This window comes from Gracilinanus agilis, chromosome 6, assembly GCF_016433145.1.
Source record: "Gracilinanus agilis isolate LMUSP501 chromosome 6, AgileGrace, whole genome shotgun sequence".
Classification (NCBI taxonomy): Eukaryota; Metazoa; Chordata; class Mammalia; order Didelphimorphia; family Didelphidae; genus Gracilinanus; species Gracilinanus agilis.
Window position 1 is genome coordinate 227,425,306 of NC_058135.1, and position 23,657 is coordinate 227,448,962.

General features: G+C 37.5%; 1 protein-coding gene across 1 annotated transcript in view; it reads left to right on the top strand.

Moving 5' to 3' along the window:
• Positions 1–326: 326 nt before the first annotated feature.
• VPS16 (VPS16 core subunit of CORVET and HOPS complexes) overlaps positions 327–23,657 on the top strand; it is a 40,826-nt gene continuing 17,495 nt past the window's right edge. The window contains exon 1 of the mRNA XM_044680595.1: positions 327–383. Within this exon, the coding sequence (XP_044536530.1) occupies positions 331–383 (53 nt within the window). The 5' untranslated portion in view covers positions 327–330. The remainder of the gene's footprint in view (positions 384–23,657) is intronic.

Consider the following 23,657-nt stretch of genomic DNA (forward strand, 5'->3'; position numbering starts at 1 on the left):
TCCAGAGAGCCGCCGGCAGAGTCTAGGGTCAAATCTATCAGTATCGTCTCCCTCCGCGATCCCTTAGGGGCCAGCATTCAGCTGGTGCAGAATCCAATTGAATAGAAGGCGGGTCTGGGGCGGCAACGGGGGGCGTGGCCGAGGCCGAGTGGAGGCGGGGCCATGAAGCGAGCGGAGCTCAAACTTTGCCCACAGCAGTTATGGCGGCCTTGGCTTCGTCACGTGATGGCTACGGGCGGAAGCGGAAATTTAGCAGAAGAGAAAGAAGGAAAGGCCGGGCCGTTCGGAGCGGAGTGGACGCCCCAGGTGTGGGGGGATCCGGGCGCAGCCATGGACTGTTACACTGCGGACTGGAACCCCCTCGGGGAGGCGGCCTTCTATCGGTGAGCGCGGATCCCCGAGCCGGCTTAAGACTGCTTCCTCCTCCCTTGTGCGACCCTCGAGCGACCCCTCCCATCCGCGTGCAGTGGCCCCTCCCCCCCGCCCTGCTTCGCATTCGTCTCTCCCCGTGCACCCCTCACTCCATCACCCCTTCTCTTACCCCTCCCCCACACCCACCCACCTCTCAGCACCCCTTCACCCCGTTCTTTTCTTGCTAAATTCTCTCGGTAACCCTCCCTCCCCCCATTCCTCCAGTCCACGGATTACGCAGTCGGCCAGGAAGCATCAAAACGGAGACTCCCAGGCTGGGCTGGAAAGGAACCTTAGGGCCCGGGTTCTTAATTGACCCCTTCTCAGCATCATGTTTTCATATGCATTAAAAAAACCCACTCCCCCCCCCCCCACATACAAACACATTCACTAGCTAACCCCTGGATTAGAAGCTATCTAGCCCAGCCCATACCTGAACATGAATTCCTTTTACACTATAACCCAGGAAGTCCTATTCCAGAAACACCCTACTGCCTCTAAAACCAAATAGAAGCTCTTCTGCTTGGCTTTTAAAACCCATCACGATCTGTCCTTAACCTACCTTTGTAATCTTATTAGATAGTACTCCTCTTCCTACACTGTTGCAATCAAACTGACCTGCTTGCTGTTTCTCACACAGGACACTTCCATTCATCTCCTGCCTTTGTGCCTTTGCACTGACTCTTGTCCCCTTTGCCTGGAATGCACTCTTATCTTACCAGATTTCTTGTTTCCTGCAAAATTTTCCTCAAGCACCACCTTCTTTGTAAAAACCTTTCTTGATCGTTTCCCCTCTTCCCATAAATTTATCTTTATTTTGTACATACTGATTTACATACATGTTGGCTTCTCCTATAGAATGTAACTTCCTTGAAGACAAGGACTGTTTGATTTCTGTCTGTTATCTCCAGAATCTAACACGGTGCCTGACACACAGTAGCCACATAATAAATGCTTGTCTTTTGGTATCTGGGGAGTGGTTCAATAGCTTTTGCTTATATATTTCCAGTAAGGGGGAAACCACTATTTGCCCAATAGGGTTTAAAAGGATTAATGCCAATTTAAAATCATATTTTCCCTTAATGTTGAGATAAAGTCTATCTCCCTGCCCATCATTCTTGATTCTATCCCGTGGAGCCAGGAATGTTTAGTCTGGTCTGCATCATAGTGTGGAATAGTCAGCAAGGCTTATTGACTACTTCCTATGTGCCAAGCACTGTGCTGAGTGCTAGAAATATAAAGAAAGGCAAACATTTCAGTCTCCACTCTCAAAGGGCTCAGGGCTTGGGGTGGGAGGAGACAATTTGTGAACATTTAGGTACAAACAAAATATATACAGAATAAATTGGAGATAATCTTAGAGGGGGTAGAAAATACTGCATTTGGATTTAGGAGGACCTGGATTTTTATCTCACTTTTGACATGAGCTGTGTAACTATGGGCAGGTACTTAAAGGCTCCAAACCCCAGTTTCCTTGTCTGTAAAATGGGAACAATATTTGTAATTACATGAGTATTAGTGGTTTGGGGGGATTTGAGGGCCAAGAATAGGAAGAGTGGAAGAGGAAGGGTTGCTATATCACCCCCTTGACTCATGGAGTCTACAATCCATTAAAAATTCCCAGATCTTTTTCATACTGCTATCCAACCACACCCCCTTTATCTTATACTTGTTAATTTTTTTTACAACTCCTGTGGGAGCAGCTAGATGGCTCAGTGGATTGAGAGCCAGACCTAGAGATAGGAGGTCCTGGGTTCAAAAATGGCCTCAGACATTGCTTAGTTGCATGACCCTGGCAAGTCACTTAGCCCTCATTGCCTAGCCCTTACTGCCCTTCTGCCTTGGAACCAATACAGAGTATTAATTCTAAGACAGAAGGTAAGGGTTTTTTTAAGACTCTTGTAAGACTTTGCATTTTTCCCTATTAAATTTTGTATTATATCTGTGGATTATGAATGTGTAATATTGCATATATTTTCAGATAAAAGAATGAAAAAACATTTATTAGGTGCTGTATGCCATGTACTATGTTTATTAATAGAGATACAGGGAGAAAATAGAGATAGTCCTCCTCATATGAAGCTCAAGTTCTAATAAGAAGAGATAGCTCAGATAGGAGCTCTCACCTACTGAGTAGATGGAAAGTTGTCCTTAGGGTGATCCTCAGGTGTCCTGGCAAGGCCTATAATAATTCATCTTTCTTAGTATTGTTGTTTTTTAATATTGAAAAAAAACTATATTTTTCTGATGCAGACCCATTTGACAATGCCAAGGACATGGTTGTTAGATGTTCTTTTCTGAGTTTTCAGTAGGTTCTGAAGAGGAAGCAGAAGGAGATGTTAGACACCCCCAAACTGACCCCAAGACCACGTCTTTACAAGGTTTTTCCTCTGAACAGAGGCTGTGAGAGATGTGCTAGAAGCAGAGCCACTGACCCTAGGAGCTATAGCTGTTCACCAGGTTCCTGGGAACAGGGCCATGGGCTGGCTCCACTAGAGTTTGAAGGGCCGAGGCCTCCTTGGCAAATGCCTCCATCTGTGTCTTCTCTCTAGACACCTTGTTGCTTTGGGAGGCTTGGTGTTGGTGTTGAAGTTGACAATGGTAAGTGAAAGATAGGAAATATTGTAGAGATAGAATTGACAAGACCCCTTTACTCTTTGTATGGGGTGATGTGTTATTGGAAATTTTGAGGAATGAAGAGTGGAAACTGATTCCAAGGTTAATTTTTTTCTTTTTTTCTTTTTTTTTTTTTAAACCCTTAACTTCTGTGTATTGGCTCATAGGTGGAAGAGTGGTAAGAATGGGCAATGGGGGTCAAGTGACTTGCCCAGGGTCACACAGCTGGGAAGTGTCTGAGGCCTGCTTTGAACCTAGGACCTCCTGTCTCTAGGCCTGACTCTCGATCCACTGAGCTACCCAGCTGCCCCCACGGTTAATTTTTTTTTAATTTATTTTTATTTTATTGATTAATTATGAAAAATTTTCCATGGTTACATGATTTATGTTCTTTCCCTCCTCCCCTCCCAACTCCCTCCCATAGCCAACACTCAATTCCACTGGGTTTTACATGTGTCATTGATCAAGACCTATTTCTATATTATTGATATTTGCACTGGGGTGATTGCTTAGAGTCTACATCCCCAGTCATATCCTCACTGACCATGTGATCAAGCACTTGTTTTTCTTTTTCTTTTGAAAAATGTTTATTAATTTTATTTTTTAGAAAAATTTTCCATGGTTACATGATTCATGTTCTTACTTTCTCCTTCATCCCCCAACCTTCCTTCCCCCCATAGCTGACGCACATTTCCACTGATTTTAACATGTGTCATTGATCAAGACTTATTTACATATTATTGATAGTTACATTGGTATAGTTGTTTCGAGTCTACATCCCCAATCATGTCCGCATCAACCCATGTATTCAAGCAGTTGTTTTTCTTCTGTTTCCACTTCTGCAGTCCTTCCTCTAAATGTGGGTAGAGTTCTTTTCCATAAATCCCTCAGAATTGTCCTGGTTCATTACGTTGCTGCTAGTACAGAAGTCTGTTACGTTTGCTTTTATCACAGTGTACCAGTCTCTGTGTACAATGTTCTTCTGGCTCAAGCAGTTGTTTTTCTTCTGTGTTTCTGCTCCCACAGTTCTTTCTCTGGATGTGGATAGCGTTCTTTCTCATTAATTACCACAGTCTTGACTATCATTCCCCTCAGATATTGAATGGGATAGCTCAGAACCATTATCCCTAGAGTCTTGGGAATGGCAACGCTTCCAGTCTTGTGTCCATAAACATTGTCCTGGGGAACAATCTTTATATAGATTCTTCCTTCAGATGCCATGGCCGCAGCTACGGAGCAGCCTCCAGGCAGGAGCTCTACGAAGGCTTCTGTCACTCCGTGGAAAAGCCTAGAGTGGGAGGCAGGAAGTCAGGCAGCGTGGCCCAAGGAACATCGCCAGAGACTTCACTTCACCCTCGAATCTTATATCCCCCCCCCCTTTCTTTCTTTCTCCCTCCCTCTTCCTCTTCCCTCTCTGTCCTCTCTCTTTCTTTCTCCTCCCCACTCTCTCCTCCCCTTTCTCTCCTTCTCTTTTCTCTACAGCAACCCCTCCTCCTCCTGTCTGTTTTTCTTCCTCTCCCTCATCTTTCCTTTCCTTTTCTCTGTTTCTATCCGGCTTTGTCTGTCCACTCTACCTCTGACTTTTCCCTTTTCATTCTCCTCTCTGACTCTATTGATCCCTTTTCTGTGACTGGCTATATTTTTGTCTGTCTGCCTCTCCATCTATCTCTCCTTCATTGTCTTTCTGTCTCTGTCTCAGTTGCTCTTTCTATCTTCCTGTTTCCCTGCCTATCTGATCCCTGTCTCCCGGTTAATTTTTTTAATTAAAATTTGTTTCCAATTATATGTACAAACAATTTTTGACAATTGTTTTCTGACATTTTGTGATTCAGATTCTTTCCCTACCCACCTTAGTAAATAGTCTGATATAGGTTATGCCAATAGTTTCATGCAGTCCATATTTCTATATTCCCCATCTCATGACTGAAGACACTAGTCACTTATTCAGTAAAAAACTTGTGAAGGAAATCAAATGAAGGATGGCATGCTTTGATCTGCAATCAGATTCCAATTGTTTCTTTGGCTGGGGATAGCTTTTTTTAATCATGTGACCCTTGGGGTTATCTTGGAACCTCGTTTTGCTGATAATAGTTTAGTCCTTCACAATTGATCATTATACAATATTTCTGTTACTGTATACATTTTTCTTTTGGTTTTGCTCACTTCACTTTGCATCTATTAATTTCTTCCCAGATTTTCTGAAATACTGTTCATCATTCCTTTATGGTGCCAGTTTTCCATTACAGCTGTATTCCACAATTTGTTCAGCAATTCCCAATTGATGGATACCCCCTCAGTTTCCAATTCTTTGCCTCCACAAAAAGAGCTGCTAAAAATATTTGGGTACAAATAGGTTCTTTTTCCTTATTTCTGATCTCTGTAATCCAGGCCCAGTAGTGGTATTACTGAGTCAGAGGGTAGGCATGGTTTTATGACCCTCTGACTAAACTAAACCATATTGTTCTCCAGAATGGTTGTGTTATCAGTTTATAGTTCGGCCAATGGTAGTGTCCCAATTTTCCCACATCCCCTACACCATTTATCATTTTCCTTTTTAGTCTTATTAGCCACTCTGATAGATGTGAGATGATATTTCAGAATTATATCTTCATTTGCATTTCTCTAATCAGTAGTGATTTGGAGCATTTCCTTATATGACTATAGGTAATTTTAATTTCTTCATTTGATAATTATCTATTTGTATCTTTTAACCACTTATCAAATGGGGACATTCCAAGGATTTTAATCTGAGTAACTGAGGATGGTGGTATCTTCATGGGATCTAGGGAAGTTTGGAAGATGGGAGGATTTAAGGGGAAAATAGTGGTCAATAGCATCCCTGTTGCTGTCAAGATGCCCTGATTTGAAACTGGTCTAGGTCTGCCTCCTTTGCTTGCCCCATAGCCAAGTGGCAATCCAGGATTATTGCTCAGTGACCCAGGAATCAATGATTCTCAGAGAGAAAGAACTGCTTAACACTAGTTCCAAGAATCAAAGCATTTCTGTGCCTCTTCACTCCCTTCTAGGTTTTCTAAGTGATATCAGCTCTTCAAGCATGACATTTAGGCTAGTTCAGCTGAATGCACTATGGATCAAGTTGTTCTAGTCATATTTATTTGTTTATTTGTTTATTTATTTATTGTCCTAGTCATTTTTGATGGAACACAGCCCAAGCAGTAGGGAGGTTGTAGTTGCTTCTGAATTTGTTTTACTGAACTTTTTTGCTTTGTTCCAAAGGATGCTTTGGTGGTGATATGAAAATATCCAGTGATTTGTTGATAGGTATTGCTGTCAGTCATGCTTATCAACATGAAGAGATATTTTAAAACCAGGTTTTGTTATCCTTAGAGTTTCTAAATTACTTCTGGGCAAGAGTCAGAGTTTCTCCTAGGGGCTTATATAGTTTCCATTTATATCAGTGGAAAAAATACAATTAGGATTTACATTTCAAAAATAGGCTTATAAAATTTGTAGCTTGCAAATGGGGAGGTTGGATAGTTACATGTCACAGATAGCAGAAGGGGAAAAAATACATCTGGAAAATTGATACAGGAGTTAGTCTAGCAAAAATGGTTATCTTAAAACAGGACCAGAGTTCTTTTATGCCAACCAGTTATTCATCTTATGTAAATTATTTGAAGTCTCAGCTAAATTTCATTGCCTCAACTGGCTACATGATTTTTCTAACAAATAAAACGGCTGTGCTGGAGCTAAATAGAAAAGGAATAATCAAAAAACAAAAACTCAAGATAGTGGATAAGGAAGAAAAGAGTTATTTTGAAATGACTGTAATATAAAAACAAAAGACATTAGTAAAGAAAAATATTATTTTATTAGATTTGGTCCAAAGTTCTAATCTCTGGAAGTCGTTTTGGTTCCTGCTCAGGGGTGAGCTAAAGCCTGCTCTTTCAGAACTGATTAAGTTTTCATTGTGAACTTGAAATCTACACACTTCTGATTCTTCCTCTAAAGTCCTTTGTGCTAGTGGTGCCTCCTAGCTTTGTGTCAGCTACACAATTCATAAGCTTTCTATCTCTGCTTTTTTTCTAGGTTAATGATTAAAAATATTTTTAAAAACCAACTGTTAATTCCTATGGAATTTTCCATAGGAGACTTCTATCCCAAATTGACTTTAAGCCATTAATGGCAACTCTTTTTGCATTCAGCCTTTCCACCTGTTCTAAATTCACCTAATTGTACTGTCCTCTAGTCTATATCTTTCTCAGTCCACTGTCAAATGCTTTGCTAAAATCTAGGCAAACTACATAAAACTTCCTTGATCTGTCAGTCTAGTTGTGACGCTTCAGTGGATCTGTAACATTGCCATTTCAATTACCCCCTTCCACAATTGCCCATCCACACCTTCTCATCCTGTGTGATTCTTGTGCATTGCCTACTATAAATTGCTGAATCTTTATTCTTGAAATTTCATGGATGCCAAGAGAGAACACAGGCTGTCTGACCTTTCTCTTTCTCACCATATGGCCGCCCTCCTTTTTGGGGGCATGTTTGTTGATATTCTGTATATTGTGATCTTTGGTTTGTCATGTGTTGCCACCTATTCAGGCCTACTATGTGCCTGTCAAACTCCCTGTGGATTATCTTCAAATGGAGGAGTTCTTTGGAGAGTGTAGCATTCCACAGACCATTGCCACAGGATTGGAGGGTTAGAGTTGGGAGGAATACCAGAGGTCAGTTTTACAAATGAAGAAACTTATCCAGAGGAAACTTGACAAGGTCACGTAGGTGATTAATAACAGAACCCCAATTCTAAGACAGTCCTTCCATTCCAAATCGAGCACTTTTTCCTTTAACCAAAAGGCTTTCCATTATAGTATAGAAGACTATTAGTGCTAAAAAGATAGGCCTTTATTTCAGGAAGAACCTTAACATCTTTAGAAGTACTGCAAAATTTCTTAAATTAAAAAACAAAATAACCCCTTACCTTCTGTGTTAGAATAAATACTGAGTATCAATTTTAAAGCAGAAGCATGGTAAGGGCTAGGCAGTGATGGCTAAGTAATTTGCCCAGGGTTACATAGCTAGGATGTGTCTGAGGCCAGATTTGAACCCACAAACTTCTGACTCTAGGCCTGGCTCTCAATCCACTGAGCCACCTAGCTGGTCTTTATTATAATTTTTAAAAAGCATCCAAGGGAAGTGGCAAGCCACGCTGAGGTGGTTGTGGTAGTGGTGTCTGTGGAGGTCATTCTTCTGCTTTTACTTGAAAGGTTTTTTGTTTGGGGGTCGGGATGAGAGGCTTCAGTGTCTAATGGAGGACAGGAGTGGCTGGAGATAGGATGTGGTATTGAACAATAGTTAATATAGGTTTTATTTATTTATTTATTTTTAAAACCCTTGTACTTCAGTGTATTGTCTCATAGGTGGAAGATTGGTAAGGGTGGGCAATGGGGGTCAAGTGACTTGCCCAGGGTCACACAGCTGGGAAGTGGCTGAGGCCAGATTTGAACCTAGGACTTCCTGTCTCTAGGCCTGGCTCTCACTCCACTGAGCTACCCAGCTGCCCCCAGGTTTTATTTTTTTAATGCAGATTTCTTTCAGAATTCTTTACATAAAATCAAATTTGGATAAAGTGAGAACTGTATTTGTTCCATTCTTTCCAGTTAAATATCACTCTTCTTAGAAGAAAAAATAAAACAAAAAAAATTGAGTCATTCTGCCTTCCTCTCTTCATTTGTCATCTGTTGTCCCATCCATCCATTCTAAATACTAGCTGTATACACACACACACACACACACACACACACACACACACACACACACACACACACACACACGAAGAGATGTTTCTTGTCTTCTCAATGGGTAGGGAAGGGTTGAGGTAAGGAAGGAAAGAATTTGGAACGGAATAGAAAAATATGACTTAAAAACCTAGCTAAAGAGCACTTTCTTGCCTCCTCCTTCAAAAGCAAACCAAGAAACAAAATACAACAAACTCCTTCACACCAAAGGAATTTGTCCTTCATATTTCAGTTACATTTCAAACTACTAACTTCTTCCTCTCACAAATTTTAAGATGGAGCAGTTACTTCTCCAAAAGAGTTGTCATTTCTATACCAGCCACCAGTTCCTCTTTGGTGAGAATCAAGTCTAGAGTAGATATTCTCTGAATTTTTGAGTGTGCCTTTAGGTTTCAAGAATGGAATTATTAAGGCAAACCAAGGACTGATTCATTGTTTTGCTTTTGGCAATAAGAATACCTCAATTGTGGGTCACTCTAGAAACTCTTCTACACTGTCTCTCTCTCTCTCTCTCTGGGACTAATTAAGGTGACCTGGTTGGTGCTTTATTTCTGATCTCTGAAAGAAGGGTCTGTGTATTTTAGGATTCTTTTGCCCAGTTTCCTCATCCCTCCTACCATCACCACCAAGTGTTAGCATATAGGATTCCTTAGTTCACCTGTCCCTTATTTTAACATTTCTCAAGGATACAGACAGCTGTTTACTTTTCTAAGGAGTTTTCTAGCTGAGGCAGTGTAGGGTGTTGTAAAGAACCCCAAAGACCTTGAGTTTTGATTCTATAATTTGTTCTTTCTCAGACCTTGAACAAGCTTCATCTCTCTGAGTTTCTTCATTCATAAAAAGGGCACAACTGTAGGAAGAGGCAGAATAGCTGAGGGAAAAGAACACGAGATTTGGAGTTAAAAAAAATCCAGCCTTTGATAAAATACTTGGGAATCTGTCTGCCAAGACAAAGAAATTATATGAACACAATTATAAAACACTTTCCATACAAATTAAGGCAATTCTAAACAATTGGAAAAACATTAATTGCTCATGGATGATCAAGCTAAAATAACAAAAATGACAATTCTACCTAAGTTAATACCAATTAAACTACCAAAAAACTATTTTATAGAACTAGAAAAAAATAATAACAAAATTCATCTGGAAGAACAAAAGGTAAGAATATCAAAGGAACTAATAAAAAATATGAATGATGATGGCTTAGGGGTACCAGAAATTAAACTGTACTATAAAGCAATAATCATTAAAACAATCTGGTACTGCTAAGGAATAGAATGGTAGATCAGTGGAATAGATTAAGGGTAAATGATTTTAACAATCTAATGTTTGATAAATCCAAAGATCCCAGTTTGGGGGATCAGAACTCACTATTTCACAAAAACCACTGGGAAAATTGGAAAACATTATGGCAAAATAAATTAGGTATAGATCAGTGTCTCACACCCTATATCATGATAAAGTCAAAATGGGTATATAATTTAGACATAAAGAATAATATAAGTAAACTGGGGGAATGTAGAATAGTTTAATTGTTAATTGGATCTATGGACAAGGGAAGAATTTATGACCGTACAAGAGATAGAGAACATAACAAGATGTAAAAGAAATAATTTTGGTTATATTAAATTTTAAAAAGTTTTTTTCTACAAACAAAACCAATGAGACCAAGATTAGAAGGGAAGCAACAAACTAGGGGAAAATTTTTATAACAAATTTCTCTGACAAAATCTCATTTTTCAAATGTATAAAGAACTAAATCAAATTTATAAGAGTACAAGTCATTCCCCAGTTGACAAATAGTCAAAGGATATGACTACACAGTTTTCAGATGAAGAAATCAAAGCTATCAGCAATCATATGAAAAAAATGTTCTCAATCACTCTTGATTAGAGAAATGCAAATTAAAACAACTGTGAGGTACCATCTCTCACCTCTAAGATTGGCCAGTATGTCAGTAAAGAAAAATAATAAACGTTGGAGGGGATGTGGCAAAATTGGGACATTAATGCATTGCTGGTGGAGTTGTGAACTGATCCAAACATTCTGGAGGACAATTTGAAATTATGCCCAAAGGGCTATAAAAGAATGCATATTCTTTAATCCAGTAATACCACTAGTAAGCCTGTATCCCAAAGAGATATTAAAAAGTGGGGAAAAGACCTACTTGTACAAAAATTTTTATAACTGCTCTTTTTGTGGTGGCAAAGAATTGGAAATTGAGAGGATGTCTACCAGTTAGGGAAGGGCTGAACAAATTGTAGTATATGATGATGATGGAATACTTTTGTGCTGTAAGGAATAGAATGATTTCAGAAAAAAATGGAAAGACCTCCATGAACTGATACAGAATGAAATAAGCAGAACCAGGAGAGAACATTGTACACAGTAACAACAATATTGTTGAATGATCAACTGTGATAGACATAGCTATTATTGGCAGTACAATGATCCAGGGCAATTTTTTAAAACATTTATTAATATTCATTTTTAACATAGTTACATGATTCATGCTCCTACTTTCCCCTTCACTCCCACCCATGGCTGATACACATTTCCACTGGTTTTAACATGTGTCATTGATCAAGACCTATTTCCAAATTGTTGATAATTGCATTGGTATGGTAGTTTCTAGTCTATATCCCCAATCATGTCCGCCTCAACCCATGTGTTCAAGCAGTTGCTTTTCTTCTGTGTTTTCTCTCCTGTAGCTCTTCCTCTGAATGTGGGTAGCGTTCTTTTCCATAAGTCCCTCAGAATTGTCCTGGGTCATTGCATTGCTGCTAGTACAGAAGTCCATTACATTCGATTTTACCACAGTATATCAGTCGCTGTGTACAGTGTTCTTCTGGTTCTGCTCCTTTTGCTCTGCATCAGTACCTGGAGGTCTTTACAGTTCACATGGAACTCCTCCAGTTCATTATTCCTTTGAGTGCAATAGTATTCCATCACCAGCATATACCACAATTTGTTCAGCCATTCCCCAATTGAAGGACATACCCTCCTTTTCCAGTTTTTTGCCACCACAAAAAACCCAGCTATAAATATTTTCGTACAAGTCTGTTTATCTATGATCTCTTTGGGGTACAAACCCAGCAATGGTATGGTGATCCAGGGCAATTCTGAGGGACTTATAACAAAGAATGCTCTCCACCTCCAGAGAAAGTTGGAGTCAGAATGCAGAAGAAACCATAGAATTTTTCACTTTTTTATTTGGGTTTATGTTTTGGAGTTTGGGTTCTAGAAAATTACTTATAAAAATGAGCAATTAAAAAAAAATCCAAGTTTGAATCCCAGCTTGTTAGTACCTTTGTGACATGAGACAAATTCCTTTTCTTCATCTTAGTTTTTTCATCTGAAAAATAAGGAGGTTGAAAAAAAATGAGAAGGTTGAACTAGATGGGTTCTTAAGTTCCTTTAGATTTTGAAATCCTATGATCCCTGTCTATTCCAGAGGGATGCTGAGAAACTCAAACAAGGTAATGGGTAAAATCTCCTCCAGGAAATGATAATGTACTTTGTACATTTGAGACAAGTTTCTTTCCCTTTTTTTAAAAGTGAGAGTCATATTGTATTTCAAAATGCTATACATTTTTTATATCATATTATTAACCATTATAATGAATGAGTGAAAAACTCATTAAGTGTGGTCAAAGCACTGTCTTAAACCCTGGGGTTTCATTTTGGAGAAAACACATAGTTTTCAGCTGCAAATCAGACAGAAAGGTCCCAAATAATAAGCATTTTATAACTTATAGAATACAGTTGGAAGGTGATTTCTTCAAAGTAGTCACCCTGGGAGACTATACACTTGTTCCAACACTGCTGACATTTCTCAAAGCATTTTTGCAATTCCATTTTTGTTTATTGTCTTAAGGGCTGGTTTGCAAGTGATATAAGGAGACCAGTTTCATAACTTTATAGTAACACCACATGACATTCACTTCTGCCCTCCCCATAGACCATTAAAGATGGAAGAGATCTCAGAATTATATAGTCTCATTTCTTTTTAAATCAGAAATTCTCTAGTGACACATTGGATCCAGAGCCAGGCCTGGAGTCAAGAGGACTTGAATTCAAATTTGGCCTAGGATAACTTCCTAGCTCTGTGACCCTGGGCAAGTCACTTAACCCTGTTTGCCTATTCCTTGCTCTTCTGCCCTAGAGTTGTTATTAGGACAGAGAGTAAGGGTATTTAAAAGATCATGAATTCTCTACAACATTTCAGAAAGTAGTTATACAGGTTTTCATTAAAAATTCATGTTTGGGGAGCTAGGTGGCTCAATGGATTCAAAGCCAGGTCTAGAGACAGGAGGTCCTGAGTTCAAATTTGGCCTCAGATATTTCCTAGCTGTGTGATCCTGGGCAAGTCACTTAATCCCCATTGCCTAGCCCGTATTGTTTTTCTGCCTAGGAATCCATATTTAGTATCATTCTAAGATGGAAAATAAGGAGTTAAAAGAATAAAAAAAGATTTATGTGTCCAGAAGCTCACCATCCAGGGCCTGTTTTGATTTTTGGATGGTTCTCCTAATTGTAATATTCCTCTCTGCATGTCCCAATACTCCAGAGGATTTATTGGTTCATCAATGTGGCTATTCCCTCCAATGTTGCAAATCACAGCCCATCTATTGTGAAGTGAGTTCTTATTACTACCATGCCATACCTAGCTAGGCTCCTGTCAAGAAGCGCTTAGATTGGTAGTATTTATGCTAGTCAATGCGGGAAGAAAGAAGTTCTTGAGTTTCTTGGATTTAGGGCCAGAAGGGACCTTAGACATCATTTATTCAACTAACATTTTTTTCCTCCAAAGTCTTTTAAAAAATATATTTTATTTTTTCCTTTATTACATGTAAAATAACTTTTTGCAATACTTTACTTGATTTGTTCAAAGATGTTTTGTTTTCCCAATTACATGCATTAACAATTTTCCAAGTACATTTTCCTGAAATGTAAGATCCAAATTGTCTCCATTCCTCCCTTCCCTCCCAGCTCTCAGAGATGGTGAGCAATTTGATCTGGATTACACATGTATTATCATGCAAAGCATACTTCCATATTGATCATTGTCGTAAGAGAATGCTCACATAAATTAAAACCTCCAGAATAAAACCATAAATAAAACTAATGTGGAACATAGTATGCTTTGATTTCCATCTGACTCCACCAGTTCTTTCTCTGGAGGTGGATGGCATTCATTGTCACAAGTCCTTCAGAATCATCTCAGATCTTTGTGCTGCTGGGAGTAGCTAAGTCTTTCACAGTTTATCATGGCACAATATTCTTGTTACTTTATACAGTGTTTTCCTGGTTCTATTTATTTTGCTCTGTATCCGTTTATGTAGCTCTTTTCAGCTTTTTCTGAAATCATCCTGCTTATGGTTAATTATATCAGAATAGTATTCTATCACCAATGTACCACAGTTTGTTCAGCCATTCCCTAATTGATGAACATTTCCTCATTTTCTAATTCTTTGCCACCACAAAAGGAGCTGCTATAAATATTTTTGTTCAAGTAGGTCTTTTCCTCTTTTTTAATAATCTCTTTGGGATATAGACCAAGTAGTATTACAAGATCAAGGGGTATGCACAGTTTTATCTTCCTTTGGGCATAGATCCAGATTGCCCTCCAGAATGGTCTTATCAGTTTACAACTCCACCAACAATGCATTAGTCTCCCAATTTTGCTACACTCTCTCCAAAATTTATCACTCTCCTTTCCTATTATATTGGCCAATCTAATAGTGATGAGATGGTACCTCAGAGTTGTTTTAATTTGCATTTCTCCAATCAAGAGTGTTTGAGAACATTTTTTCATATGATTATTAGTAGTTTTGACTTCTTCATTTGAAAATTGTTTGCTTATATCCTTTGACCATTGTCATTTGGGGAATGGCTTTTGTTCTTATGAATTTGACATAGTTCTCTGTAAATTTGAGAAATGAGACCTTTAGCAGAGAAATTTGTCATAAAACTTTTTTCCTAGTTTGTTGTTTCACTTCTAATCTTGATTATATTAGTTTTGCTTATATAAAACTTTTAAAATTAAATATAATTAAAATTATTCATTTTACTTCTAATACAATGTCTTGTTTTCCAAAAATTCTTCCTTTCTCTGCAGGTCTGTCAGGTAAACTATTTTATGTTTCTCTAATTTACTTATGATATCACTCTATATCTAGATAAACCGATTTTGACTGTGATATAGGATGGGATATTGTCTATTCCTAGTTTTTGCCATATTGTTCTCCAGTTTTCCCAGCAGTTTTTATTAAGTAGTGAGTTTTTACCTCAAAAGCTAGAGTCTTTGGGTTTATTAAACACTAGGCTGCTAAGGCCATTTATCCTGATATATTGTGTATTTAAGCTAATCCATTTATCTACCATCCTATTCCTTAGCCAGTACTAGACTGTTTTTGATGATTACTGCTTTATATTACAGTCTGAGATCTGTACTGCTAGGCCACTTGCCTTCACATTTTTTTTTTCACTAGTTCTCTTAATATTCTTAACCTTTTCTTCCAGATGAATTTTGTTATTTTTTTCTAGTTCTATAAAATAATTATTTAGTAGTTTGGTATGGCACAGAATAAGTAATTTAATTTAGGTAGAATTATCATTTTTAAAATTTTAGTGTGGCCATCCATGAGCAGTTAATATTTTTCTAGTTAGTTAGATCTGACTTAATTTGTATGAAAAGTTTTTTTGTAATTGTGTTTATATAATTCCTGTATTTTGTTTCAGCAAATAGATCCCCAAATAGTTTATATTGTCTAGGGCTATTTTAAATGGAATTTTTCTTTCTATCTCTTGCTGCTGAACTTTATTGGTAATATATAGAAAAACTGATGATTTATGTGGTTTTATTTTGTATCCTGCAACTTTGCTAAAATTATTATTTTCAGCTACTTTTAGTTGATTTTCTAACTATACCATCATATCATCTACAAAGAGTGATAGTTTAGTTTCCTCATTGCCTACTTTAATTCCTTCAATTTCTTTTTCTTATTTCTAAAGCTAACATTTCTAGTACAACATTAAATAATAGTGGTAATAATGGGCATCCTTGCTTTACCCCTGATCTTATTGAGAAGACTTGTAATTTATCCCCATTGCAGATGATACTTGGTGATGGTTTTAGGTAGATATTGCTTATCATTTAAGGAAAGGCCCATTTATTCCTATGTTTTCTAGTGTTTTTTAATAGGAATGGGTTTTGTATTTTGTTGAAAGCTTTTTCTTCATCTATTGAGATAATCATTTGATTTCTGTTAGTTTGGTTATTGATATAGTCAATTATACTGCCTGCATTCCTGGCATAAATTCCACCAGCTCATAGTGAATGTTTTTTTTTTTTTTGATATATTACTATAGTCTCCTTGCTATATTTTATATGACATTTTTACATCTATATTCATTAATGAAACTGGCCTATAATTTCCTTTCTGTTTTTGTTCTTCCTGGCTTAGGTAAAAGTACCATATTTGTGTCATAAAAAGAATTTGGTAGGCTTCCTTCTCTGCCTATTTTCTCAAATAGTTTATATAGCATTGGGATTAATTGTTCTTTAAATGTTTGATAGAATTCACTTGTGAATCCATCTGGCCCTAGGGATTTTTTCTTAGGGAGTTCATTGATAGTTTGTTTAATTTCTTTTTCTGAGATAGGATTATTTAAGTATTTTATTTCTTCTTTTATTAATCTGGGTAATTTATATTTTTGTAAATATTCATCCATTTCACTTAGATTGTCACATTTGTTGGCATATAATTGGGCAAAATAGCTCCTAATAATTAATTTCCTCTTCCTTGGTGGCCAATTCACCCTCTTATTTTTGACACTTATTATTTGATTTTCTTCTTTCCTTTTTAAAATAAAATTAACCAGTGTTCTATTATATTTGTCTTTTCATAAAACTAACTTTTGGTCTTACTTATTAGTTCAGTAGTTCTCTTTCAATGTTATTAATTTATCCTTTGGTTTTTTAGGATTTCCAATTTAATCTTCAATTGGGAATTTAAAAACTTGTTCTTTTTTGAGTTTTTTTAGTCGCATACCCAGTTCATTGGTCTGCTTTTTGTCTGTTTTATTGAGATAAGCAATTTTTCCCTAAGTACTGCTTTGGTTGTATCTCATACATTTAAAAAAAATCAATTACATGTAATAACAAATTTCCACAGAAGTTTTCCCAAGTTATATGATCAAACTTATGTCTTCCTCCCTCTCTTCTCTTCTACCTTCAGTGCTGGCAGGTGTTTCAATCCGGGTAATACAATACATGTATTATCATGTAAAAAAAATTTCCATACTGTTAATTTTTTAAGTGAGTTATCTTGTAAAACCAACCCCCCCCCAAACATAAGCTCAAATAAACAATTGAAAAATCATATGGTTTCAAATGCATTCTTACTCCAACAGTTCTTTCTCTCGAGGTGGCTAGCATTCTTTGACATAAATCCCTCAGAATTGTCCTGGATCATTGTGTTGCTGTTAGTACCCAAGTCTATCACAGTTGATTGTTCCACAATATTGTTGTTACTGTGTACAATGTTTTCCTGATTCTGCTTATTTTACTCTGTATAAGTCCATGAAGGTCTTTCTGCACACATCCTGCACAGAGCACAATAGTATTCCATCACCAGCACATACCACAATTTGTTCAGCCATTCTTCAGTTGATGAACATCCCTTCAATTTCCAATTCTTTGCCACCACAAAAAGAATAGTTATAAATATTTTTGTATAAGTAGATCCTTTCCCATTTAAAAAAAATCTCTTTGGGATACAGACCAAGTAGTGATATTATCAGATCAAAGGATATGTATTGATTTATAGCCTTTTGAGTACAATTCCAAATTGCTCTCCAGAATGGTTGGATCAGTTCACAGCTCCACCAGCAATGCATTAGTGGCCCTGTTTTGCCACATCCCCTTCGACATTTATCATTTTCTTTTACTGACATATTGGCCAATCTTATAGGTGAGAGATGGTACCTCAGAGTTGTTTTTTTTTTTTATTTTTATTTATTTATTTATTTGTTTATTTAATTTTAAACCCTTAACTTCTGTGTATTGACTTATAGGTGGAAGATTGGTAAGGGTAGGCAGTGGGGGTCAAGTGACTTGCCCAGGGTCACACAGCTGGGAAGTGTCTGAGGCCGGATTTGAACCTAGGACCTCCTGTCTCTAGGCCTGGCTCTCAATCCACTGAGCTACCCAGCTGCCCCCTCAGAGTTGTTTTAATTTGCATTTCTCTAATCAAGAGTAATCGAGAACATTTTTCATAAAATTATTGATAGCTTTGATTTCTTCATCTGAAAACTGCCTATTCATATCCTCTGACCATTTGTCAATTGGGGAATGACTTATATTCTTATAAATTTGACTTAATTCTTTATATATTTGAGAAATGAGATCGTTATTAGAGAAATTTGTTATAAAAATTACCTCCCCCCAGTTTGTTGTCTCCCTACTTGCATTTGTTTTGTTTGTACAAAAACTTTTTTTCCAAATTTATTTATTTTATTTTAATAACAAATTTCCACATAAGTTTTCTGAAGTTATATAATTCATGTTGTCTCCCTTCTTTGTTCCCTCCCCACTCCCAGAGCTGACAAGCAATTAAATCTGGTTATACATGCATTATGCAAACATATTTCCATATTATTCATTTTTAAGTGAATAATCTTATAAAACCAAAACCTCAAATTATGTATCTAAGTAAATATGCAATATATCATATGTTTTCATCTGCATTTACACTCCAACAGTTCTTTCTCTGGATGTGGATAGCATTCTTTTTATAAGTTCCTCAGAATTGTTCTAGATCATTGTATTACTCTTAGTAGCAAAGTATATCACATTTGATCATTCTCCTTTGATTTTTAGGATTTCCAAGTTAGTCTTTAATTAGGGATTTTTAATTTGTTCTTTTTCTAGTTTTTTTTAGTTGCATGCCCAACTCATTGGTCTGTTTTTTCTCTGTTTTATTGATTAAACATTAAAGGAAATAAATTTTCCCAAGTACTGCCTTGTCTATATATCTCATAAATTTTGATATGTTGTCTACTCATTGTCATTCTCTTTAATGAAATCAGTGATTGTTTTTGTGATTTGTCCCTTGACCCACCCATTTTGAAAAATTAGATTATTTAGTTTCCAATTGATTTTTAATTTACCTTTCCACGAACCCTTATTGATTGTAATTTTTATTGCATTGTGATATGAAAAAATTGCACTTGTTATTTCTGCTTTTCTGCATTTGGTTGTGAAGTTTTTATGCCCTAGTACATGGCCAATTTTTTTTATGTATCATGTGATGCTGAAAAGAAGGTATATTTCTTTTTATCCCTATTCAATTTTCTCCAGATGTTTATTAAATCTTAGGTTTTCTAAAATTTTATTGATTTCCTTTACTTCTTATTTATTTTTCAATTAGATTAATCTAGTTCTGATAGGGGAGGGTTGAGGTCCCCCACTAGTGTAGTTTTACTGTCTATTTCCTCCTTAAGATCCTTTAGTTTCTTCTTTAAAAAAATCTAGAGGAGGCAGCTGAGTAGCTCAGTGGATTGAGAGCCAGGCCTAGAGACAGGAGGGTCCTAGGTTCAAATCTGGCCTCAGACACTTCTCAGCTATGTGACCCTGGGCAAGTCACTTGACCCCCATTGCCTACCCTTACCACTCTTCCACCTATGAGTCAATGCACAGAAGTTAAGGGTTTAAAAATTAAAAAAAAAAAATCTAGAGACTATACCATTTTGTGCATATATGTTAAGTACTGATATTACTTCATTGTCTATATTGCCTTTTATCAAGATGTGTTTGTGTGTACACACACACACACACACACACACACACACACACACACACACACATATTTTTTTTAAACCCTTACCTTCTGTCTTGGAATATTCCTATGAGTTGTCATTTGGGGATTTATTTCACATGATCTGTGGATTCTTTCAATTTTTATTTTAAGCTATTATTCAAGAATATTAGGGCAATTTTCTTTGATAATTTCTTATAATATATGATATCTAGGCTTTTTTTATGCTCATGAGACTTTTAGGTAGTCCAATAATTGTCACTCCTGACTCTATTTACCAGGTCAGTTGTTTTTTCACTGAGATATTTAATGTTTTCCTCTGTTTATTTTTTATTTGTTTGATATTGTTTTGTTTTTTCTTGATTTCTCATATAGTCATTAGATTCTAGTTGCCTAATTCTGATTTTCAAAAAATGATTTTCTTCCATGAGCTTTTGAACCTCTTTTTCCATTTGGCCAATTCTGCTTTAAAAACTATAATTTTCTTCTTGCATCACTTTCTTTTCTCTTCCCATTTTTTCTCTACCTCTTTTTTTATTTAAATTTTTTTTTAATTTAAAAAATATTTTTCCATGTTTAAATGGTTCTTTCCCTCCTCTCTTCTCTTCCCCTTTCTAGAACTAATAAGCAATTCTACTGGGTTATACAAATGTTATCACTTGATATCTATTTCCATATTATTCATTTTTGCAAAAGACAAATCTTTTAAAACCAAAACCCAGATCATATACCCATATAAACAAGTGATAAGTCATATGCTTTTCTTCTACATTTCTACCCCCACAATTCTTTCACTCTATGTGGATAGCGCTCTTTCTTATAAGTCCCTCAGGATTGTCCTGGATCATTGATTGCATTGCTATTAGTAGTCAAGGCCATTACATTGGATTTCACTTTCTGTGAGTGGTTCTGCTCATTTCACTCTGCATATATTTATGGACGTCTTTCTAGTTCATATAGAAATCAAGCAGCTCATCATTCCTTATAGCACGATAGTATACCTTCACCATCATATACCATGATTTGTTTAGCCATTCCCCAATTGAAGGACACCCTCTCATTTTCCAGTTTTTTGCCACCACAAAGAGTACAGTTATGAATATTTTTGTACCATCCTTTTTTTATTATCTCTTTGGGGTACAAACCTAATAGTAGTATTGCTGGATTAAAGGAAAGACATTCCCTTTGACCATAATTCCAAATTACCTTCCAGATTGTTTGGATCAATTCGTAACTCCACCAATAATGCATTAGTATCCCAATTTTGTCACATCCCTCTCTACCTCTTAATTGATTTTTTTTTCATTTTTAAACCCTTAACTTCTGTGTATTGGCTCCTAGGTGGAAGAGTGGTAAGGGCGGGCAATGGGGGTCAAGTGACTTGCCCAGGGTCACATAGCTGGGAAGTGTCTGAGGCCAGATTTGAACCTAGGACCTCCCATCTCTAGGCCTGACTCTCAATCCACTGAGCTACCCAGCTGCCCCCTCTCTTAATTGATTTTTTAATCCTTTTTGAGCTCTTCCAAAGACTGAGACCAGTTCATATTTTTCTTTGAGGCTTTGCCTGTGTTTACTTAACTTTCACTGTCCCCCTCTGTGTCTGTGTCTTGCTTTTCTTTATCTCCATAAAAATTTTCTAGTTAAGGTTTTTTTTTATGTTTGCTCATTTTCCCTGCCTTTTTCTCAAATTTCACTTTTATCTCAAAGGTGGGCTCTGTTCTCAGGGTAGAGTGGGTACTCTTAAACTTCAATTTTATTTTACTGCTACCTTCACCTCTATTTCTGTGTTTCTGCAGATTTTAGTTCTTCTAAGGTGGTATGCTTGCCTGTGGGCTGGAAGCTCTGAAAGTATCTTCCATTGCTGATTTAAGCACTCCATCACTGTTGATGGCTCAGGATCTAGCCCAAGGCTCAGGCTGGGGCTTTTGGTCTTGCTCTGGGCCAATCAGGTCAAGCACACTGTAGATTGCCTTGCCCTGGGGCTTATAATTTTGCTTTCATCTTGGGTAGGGGCTAGCTCTGGGTTTACACCAGCTGTGGACTGCCTTTCACTGGAGCTCTAGGCCTTGCTCTGGGTTTACCAGAGTGTGTGCAGCAGACTGCCTCATCCTGGAATTCAAGTCCTCACTGCAGCCTTGGACAAGGGCTCTGGACCTCCCCTTGGCTCCCACCAGCCAGGACCCTGGCTGACTGCCTTGCTCTGGGACCTGGGGCCTCAATTAGGGCTTGGGCAGAGCTCAGAGCCTCCTTCTGGGCTCCAGGCATGCTGTGGACTGCTCTGTGCTAGGGCTTGGGGCCTCACTATAGGCTTGGATTGTACTGCTATTGGTATCGGCAGGGTCTTCATGTTGGCTTGGAACCTGGAACAGTAGATGTGGGGACGAAGGGGAGGCTTACTGTTGGCCTGTGCCTGTACTCCTTGGTGGGTGCTCTCCCCTCTCACCCTAGTGAACCAGACTCTCTGCCTGCCTTTCAAGTTGTTTTCCTTAGGAAAGTTGCTTCACTCTGGCCCCTTGTTGGTTCTGTTACACCAGAATTCATTTTGAAGCATTATTTTAATGTTGGTTGGAGAAGATTCAGGTGGTTTGAGCTTTCCCTACTTCTACACCTCCATGTTGGCTCTGCCCCTTCCCAATATAATTTTTTTAACATTCTTTTTTTAAAGTTTTGTATTCCAAATTCTCTACCTTCTGACCCTTCCCTTTCTGCCCTGTCCCCTCTCTGAGCAGTAAGTATAAAGATTAAAATTAGTATATAATAACTTATATTTTATAAAGTTTATTAATAATAACTAAAGTAAAAAAAGCTAGCTAACCAAACCGCGGTTGCGAGAGGGAAGAATTAAAGAACTATATAAACAATGACTTGAAGACATAAATGTGGGGGTGCAGGGAAACGGATGCTGGGAAATGAAAGGAATTCTGGGGAACGTAGTTCAAAAGATAAAAAATTTCCACTTATACATTCCCCCCATGATCCTTTGGGAGACCAGTCTCCCCACTAGATCATGGAAACATAATCAGCTTAAAACTTACAATAGTTTGGGGATAAAAGGGAAATAAAAGAGAAAAAAGAACAAAAATCAATGATTGCTACATTGACAAAAAGCCAATTTGGGGTCGGTCCCCTTTGGTATAAGAGTATACATTAAAAACAAATGCATTCATCCAACCCTCCCCCCTCCAAAGTTCAAATGTGCACATCCCAAAGTTCACTCTGGATCTTCTGATGCAGTGTGTGGTCTCTGCAGCCATTTTCCTAGCACCTTCTCCAAACAGTTTTGCCTTCTGAAATCTGAGAGGTAGTCTCTTGTTCTAAATTATGCTCAAAGTTCACAACAATAACATAGTCCCCCCTGAGGAGGAGGATAATAACAAACACAGGGATCACTCAGGGATGCATGGCTGAGTTATGAGGTATATGAATCAATTGGCAAAAGAAAACTAAAAATATCAAAAAATCCAAATAAAAGAGAAAAAATAACTTGTGAATGAAATATAAAATATCAAAGTCTTATGTCTAAAAAAAATCTAAGTAAAGGAAAAATAAACCTATAATAGGGCCTTGAATCAGGGCCCAACTAAAGTGATTTATATAATTATACACTTACCCAATCAGTAGCCAAGACTACGGAAAGTTTGCCACACTGTGAAAGAAAGAAAAGGGACTAGATGATGGGAGCCAGGATGACAGCCAAATTGAGGTGCTTGGTAGAAAGTATTTCACAAGGAGTGTGTACAAGGAGTCCTGTGTCTTAACATATGTTAAGCGCCACAACCTCAAGTCTCACACAATTTCAGGTCCCCTTGTCTTGGCTCAAAATTTCATCACTCCTACTGGGATTGGTTGGTCTTTTTGACTTTGTGTTTTGTAAGGGATAAAAGGGGGTTTTATGGGTTCAATATATTAAAGGTGGTCACTAGAGGATTGAACTATTATCAGTCCTCAATTAAGAATAATCTCAAATCAAAATTGACTTTTATGGAAATTTATTTACGAGAGAGAGAGAGAGAGAGAGAGAGAGAGAGAGAGAGAGAGAGAG